A 7,273-nucleotide genomic window follows, 5' to 3' on the forward strand; every position below is an offset into this window, starting at 1 on the left:
GGTATTTCAATGAAACAAATGTGCAATCAGAATTTGTTAATTTGGCAGTCAGACTTATAGTTTAAAAATTATAACTTTTTGAAGTTGGCAATTTTCAGTATTTTACGCCTACGCTGATTATTCTGTATTACTCTTTAATATAAAACTTTATTAAATAGGTAGTATAGGTACCAAATTATTTATTTTAATAATTGCATGCATTAATATAAGTACCTAGTTAGATACATTATACAGATCACAATGGTTGCCGGTTGGGCTAAAAGGTTTTTTTTTATATAAATCAATTTTTTTTTCAAGGTGCGGGCGGTGGTAAACCGTAAATGTTTCAATTCACCCCCTACAAACATGACCAAATTACACCACACGACTGACAGACCGTCTTTGCTCAGCATCGTTTTTTGTGATTGAATGATTTTGTATCATTAAATTCAATTTTAACTTACATTTACAGTGAGTATAGTGACTGTGACTCATCTAGACATTATTCTACTGTACAGCAGAGCCAGAGCGTTACCTACTTCCCACCTTCATTTTTTTAACAGATTTTTCCGAAATCAGTCAACACACGACAATTTCGTTGACACACAACTACACAATTAGTAGGTACCTAAACAACTCAAAAGTCAAAAGTAATAATGTACCCAAATACCTAATATTAATCATGTAGGTACCTGTGAAGTATAAATCTCATAAATGAAAGATAATACTAATCGTACTAATTTGCGACTACAATTTAGTAGAAAATAACCGTTTAAATCAGGGTAAAAGTCATCAAGTAAGTTAATAGGTACTTTAATCGTTGGTAAATCCCATTGATAATGTAGCCCTCGTGCTAGTGGCAAGTTCATAATATTTTATGAACCTCTAATAGGTACCTAAGGAAATTGACTTGTTACCTAACTAATTTATTTTTAAAATAGTTTGAAATGCGTATAAATAATCTATAAGTTTTTTTTCAAATTATTGATTTTATGGTAGCTTAACAACAAACATACAAGTAATGTAACATTTAATAAAGTAACACGTATGTATTTAATTCAATTATATAGGTACCGTTGTTATTTTAATTATAAGATATTGGATAATATAACAATCAACAATTCAACATCTATTCAGAGTTAATATAAGTTATAACTCCTACGCTCATTGCTTTACTGAATTGAGTGCAAGCCTAGTGTTAAACCACCTATATTTCATTCTATACACACACTGTTGTTATTTTAACACTCCAAAGCATATAATTTACAATTGAGCTGTTTTACAAATTCAGTAAAATGTTAAATCAACTTCCGATTTCTAACTGTGGTACTTAGGTCGTAGGTACCTACGTCATATATACCTATTACCAGTGTTGTAAAAAATACTTTTTAAAAGTATTTAAGTAATTACTCAAATACTCTTAAAATAAAGTATTTAAATTACCACCCAAATACTATAAATAGTAAAGTATTTGAGTAATACTCAAATACTTTTCAGAAGTATTTAAAATAATCTTCAAATACAAAAAAAAAAATTCTTTTTACTTTTTAGTTCTGAAATAATTTGTTATAATCAAAAATGTGTTTATTGCATTTTAAAAACATGATTCGTTCAATAATCAAAATTCTGATTAGTCATGTTAGTTGCACTACAACAATGAACTTTTCTCAACAGAGTTATTATATTAATTTAAAGCTATATTATGTATTTGGATATCTCATACCGTCATCGATAAACAATAATGATAATAATTGATAAAAATTTTCTTGATAAATAGGTAGCCACTAGCCAGTAGGTACTAATAATTATTAACATTATTTTCGTATAGTTAAATAATTATAAACTATAAAATATAATAGCCGTTAAGTAGAAGCTTTTTACATATATATTTTGTTAACTTAGGCTAATAGTGATACCGACTACAGATGTATCTTTTCGATCATCGTTGACAATAAGCTGTCTCCTAGAGAATAAAAAAAATTAAATAAAAGTATTCAATAAAATAGTATTAAATAGTAAAAAAGAGTATTTAAAATACCATTCAAATACTTCAAAATAAAAAGTATTTAAAAAAGTATTCAATACCGAAAAAAGTATTTGAATACTTTTAACTCAATTACTTTTACTTAAATACTACACAACACTGCCGCTATTACCTATCCTAAGCAGGTACTAATTTTTTCGTGAGTTTTGTCAAATCTCATCAAATTGGGAAACTTTAAATTAATTTGTTGTTAAAAATGCATGACATTTTGAATTTAAATTATAAGATCATTAAATTGAAAATGTGAAATTAAAAAAAAGTTTTAAACTCCTATCGATAGATATTTGTTGTAAACAGTGGCGTAGCCAGAATTATGAAATGGGGGGTGTTTAAGTATAGATTAAAACTAAGTTTTTACAGTTTTCATATATAAATAAATTTAGAATTCGGGACTTGACTTGTTGCATTAAAAACTATCGAAATATGCAGTCAACATTTACAAAATATGCTTAAATATATGCAGCTACATTTTTACATTATTTTTGAAAAATTCATAAAACATATTACAATTTTTGTAATAAAAAACTAAAAAATAAGTAGGTACCTATATAAACATGATAAAAATAATTTAAAGACGGGTATATAAATTTTAATATAGGTAGGTACCTATATTGATTAATGATTAATATGATGGACGGAGCCACGGAGGACACTATTGCATGTTTTAGATATTTTTAAACTATTGTGAAATAAAATTTGATTTTTAAAAATGCTGGTATAATACTAGGTAATAAATAAGTACCTAATAATGAATAACGTGATATGCGAACACCGTGATAAACGAACACATATCTACTGATTTTCATTTATTCGTACAATCTAGATGTCAATTATAGTTTTAAGTGTTATAACACAGTCTTGTCACAAAAGACTTATAGAGTCTTACGTGCCATTTGCGAAAATAGGGCCAACCGTAGCCAAGCTCCACCAACAACTTTAACAGGCCTCCCAAACATTTACTAAATTTTATAATAGTATGGTTTTAGACTTCGGCTTCCCCAAATCTCAAAATTAGCGCTTATATTGTACCTAACCAAACATAATATTTTTAAAGATTTTTTTCAATGTTATCCAAATATGATTTTGCCCAACAATTGTATGTACCTACATTTAAGTTAAAAAATTTAAAATATGCACAAATATGCGAAAAATCGCTCAAATGTACAATTTTCCTACAATATGCAAAAATCTGCAAATTCAAACTTCGTTTGATAAGACAAATTTATAACTTATCTAAAATAACCTACTACCACTACAATGAAACATGCAAGCAGTCCCGAACCCTATAAACAATATATTTATTAGGGGGGAAATGTCAATGGGGGGTGTTTAAACACCCAAAACCCCCCCTGGCTACGCCACTGGTTGTAAAGTACCTAGTTCAGAGGGGCTAGAGACTGGGTGGAGCATAATGTAATATGCTTAGTTTTAATGAGTAAAATATATAGGCAATTCTTATGACATATACATTTGGGGTGTTTCAAATTTCAATAATGTGTTAACTGTCAGGACTTAACAACAATAATATAAAGACTTTCGCTAAGTAAATTAACTTTTATTCAAACACTTTACTACAAATCACTTTAATCACAACGGTGCAATTCTGGCGGGGACAGGTCGCCTGAGCCGCACGACACCAACTGGTTTACTCTCATTAGGCAACGATATCTGCAGCACAGCAATAACAACAGTACCGCTCCTAGTGAGAGTTTACAAATGTGTGACTGTGTATATAGGTACTAAATTAACATTATTGTGTCTGTGTGTGTAATCTGTTATCTGCTGACTGCCACCGACGAATACAACTCTCGCAAGTACACGCACATGTTAATGCTTTGCTGAAAATGAAACATATTTTAAAATTTTTGTTTGTATAACTATACAAACAAACATATTTTAATATTTTTGTTTGTATAACTATACAAACAACATGAGCTGTAAATTATACGTGCATCCAGAAGTTCGATTGTAGTCTCGAAAAAATGGTTGAATACATACTTTTCTTAACTAAGAATTTTAGGAATCATGTTTTCTGTTTAAAATCTAAAATGTGCCCATAATAAATATAAGCGTAAATACGCAATGCAATTATTTCACAGAATTTTAAGAATAATATTTAATTATTTTTTTATTTGATTTAAAATTTAAAATTGAACTAAATAACCCAGATATTTTCTCAAAGAATGTATGTATATTGTATACACTATACATTAAAAATTAAAATCGGACATTTCGAAGTAGGTAGGTATATTGTGTAGTTTACCACCGCTTCCTGGTCTAAGAAGTACCTATGAAGAAAATGTGTCCTGCAGTTCCATTAAGAACCATAGAAGACAATATTGTTGAACACATTATTATTTATTTTGTACAATATGTATTTTAAATAACAGTGCATTTTAAAAATTAGGTACTAATTTAAAATTACGACTTATTAGAATTAAAATATTTTTGTAAACTAGCTATTACAAAAATATCAGAAAACGAAATTACCTATGTATGTAATAATAATAACAATTAATAGTACCTAACAAGACATTTAGTTGAGTAAATTATATAATGTTATACCTACCTAATGTTAAAGATTTAAAACGTAAGCGTGAAATTGTACAATATATTATATATATTGTAATATACAAATCATAGCTAATAATAATAATACTTAATAGTAATGACTAATGGTTAGGTAAAGTAACTACTATATTAGGTAATTATTATTTTCTTGTGCACTGAATAAAATAATGTTTGATGTTTCTCATTGCACAGTGGCACAGTGTACACTGGCATCAGTGGCGTGGTGAAGGGGTTCAAATTCTGTGTGGGTGGGTGTGTGATTGGCAGTTGTTAAAGTGGGAAAAATGTTGAGGGGATACTAAAGTCACCAAAAATTGAGGAGCGTTCCCGAGTTCTGCCAAAGTCTATATCTAACCAAACTTTTTTAAGAAACCCACTACCCACTAGGTATATTTTGTTTTTTTCACACACCTTTGTAATTTGTTCATAAAAAGTTTGCTAATAGTATGTAAAATCAAATTAATGAACATATAATGACTGCTAAAAATGCTAAATGCTAAAAAATAAATTGAAATTCATTGCCTGAAATGTTAAAAAAGATATATGTTTACATTTTAATTTTAAACATTTCATTAAAAAACAAATAATTTAGTAGCGTCCCCCGGACTTTGGAGACTTAAGTTAAAAGGGACGCATAACATTACCGTAAATAAGAAGGGGGACTCCGTCCCCCTACGTCCCCCCAATTTAACCACTGGACTGGTTGGGTATTGGGGTAAAGGGTATTAATATTTAGCGTACATAATATACTATGGAAGTAATGAAGTAGTCTGGATACTAAAAAAACTCTGTTTACATGCTAATATTCCACTAATAGACAATAGTAGTTTTATTATAATTTATGGATATTAAGATATTAAAATATACTTGTACGTAAATATTATGTACTTTTATACATTATACATAATTTTGAGATTCGGAGTAATCTCACGTCAGAGCAATATTTTCGGAGTAGTTCACATCGTAACAATTTTTAACAAGTAATAATAATTTATATAGAATTTCGGTGTAATAGTATATCGGAGTAGTCGTAGTCGTCACATTATATGTTCGAAGTAATAAATTCGAAGTGTTATTAAATCGTTGCAGATGATTCTCGAGGTAGTTGTAGCAACCCAGACTGTCTACTGTCTAATATATTATATATTATGAAGGTAGGTAACATAATATCATGACAAATTAAATTAAATTAAATATTATATTCATATTATAGTCTGTAATAATTTGGTATCTTATCATAATATATATTATAATTTAATATATTATAATTTATCTTATCATATTAAACGCGATATTAAACTTGGCGGGAATTTAAAATCGACCAATGAGAATGCGTATTTGAACAGAGGTGCCGAAACGGACCACAGAATGCTTATATGCTACCGGTTGCTGGTGTCCTTTAAGGAGCGCGCACACCAGATCCGTTACGTTACGTTCCGTCACGTCACGTCACGGTATCCGTCGAACGGAAAGCTTTGCATATTATAAATTCTTATGAACAGGCGCACACAGGTTACGACACGTATCGTCACGTCGCATCTTGGAAACGTCAGGTGACGGATATATTGCTGTTTAGGGCAAAATTGACGGACGACGGAAACCTCTTGTCAGCTTCAAAATTTCATTCGATTATCATTTTTCTCGGTGTGATACAAATTTATATTTCATATTTTGTTTATTGTTTGTTAATACTAAATTATGGAAGATGAAATATTGATAGAGTGTGTTCGCAAATACACATTTATTTATGATCCAACTGAAAAAGGACACGCTGATATGCGATTGCTAAAGAATGCATGGGAAGAAGTAGCAAAGACAGTGGGAAGTTCTGGTAAGTATAATTTATTTTCATTGAACATTTTAACATTTTAATACTTCTACATAGTTGAAATTCTGTACTTAAGACTTAACTGAAAATACAATTGTGTATAAACATCCTAAAATTGTAATATTATAAAATTTATTTAATAATTATGTTTTACCCTTTTTAAAGGTAATTAAAAAAAACTGCTGTATTTAATTTATTTTAAAAACTATACTACCTAATCTACTTAATAATATTATTTTATAAAATATTTCATTTTAATTTAATTTAATTTTTAATTTAGGTAAAAGGTAAAATTCGTTTTCAATGATTAGGTACTTCGGGTTGTAAACGCTTTTTCCCACTGCCACGGTACCGAACCATCTGACACGAAAAATTGTTTGAAATTTTCTCTTATAATAAAAGCCTCCCTTGGATTATTTCCTCCAACTCCAGTTAAGTTGTTCAACCCTTCTGGAGTATTTGTATCCTCCAATTCTCCTGGCTGCCAATAACATATATCATTCCGTAAAAAATTATGCAACACTGTCGTCGCTAATATAATTGTGTCCATGTTCTCTGGTTTTAAGTTGAATTTTCTGTTATAAATTTTAAATTTTTTTGCCAATATACCGAATGCATTTTCAACCACTCTTCTCGCTCGGCAATGGCGGTAGTTGTAGACCTTATTTTCTCGATTATTTTCAAGTGCATTCCCTGGAAACGGTCTCATTGTATTTTTAGTGAGAGGAAATGCTTCATCGCAAACAATCACATGAGGGGCGATTACGTCTGAAAGTGGTAACGATTTTGGTGGAGGGATATTTAATGTCCCATTAGCAAGGGCTTGTCCCAAAAATGATGATCTAAAAATT

At 29.6% G+C, this 7,273-nt stretch overlaps 1 protein-coding gene across 1 annotated transcript in view; it reads right to left on the bottom strand.

Annotated features, from left to right (window-relative positions):
- Window positions 1–6,085: 6,085 nt before the first annotated feature.
- Window positions 6,086–7,273, bottom strand: part of LOC103309912 — a 1,847-nt gene continuing 659 nt past the window's right edge. Inside the window, exon 2 of the mRNA XM_029485646.1 lies at window positions 6,086–7,273. Within this exon, the coding sequence (XP_029341506.1) occupies window positions 6,730–7,273 (544 nt within the window). The 3' untranslated portion in view covers window positions 6,086–6,729.

Source organism: Acyrthosiphon pisum, chromosome X, assembly GCF_005508785.2.
Source record: "Acyrthosiphon pisum isolate AL4f chromosome X, pea_aphid_22Mar2018_4r6ur, whole genome shotgun sequence".
NCBI classification, from domain to species: Eukaryota; Metazoa; Arthropoda; class Insecta; order Hemiptera; family Aphididae; genus Acyrthosiphon; species Acyrthosiphon pisum.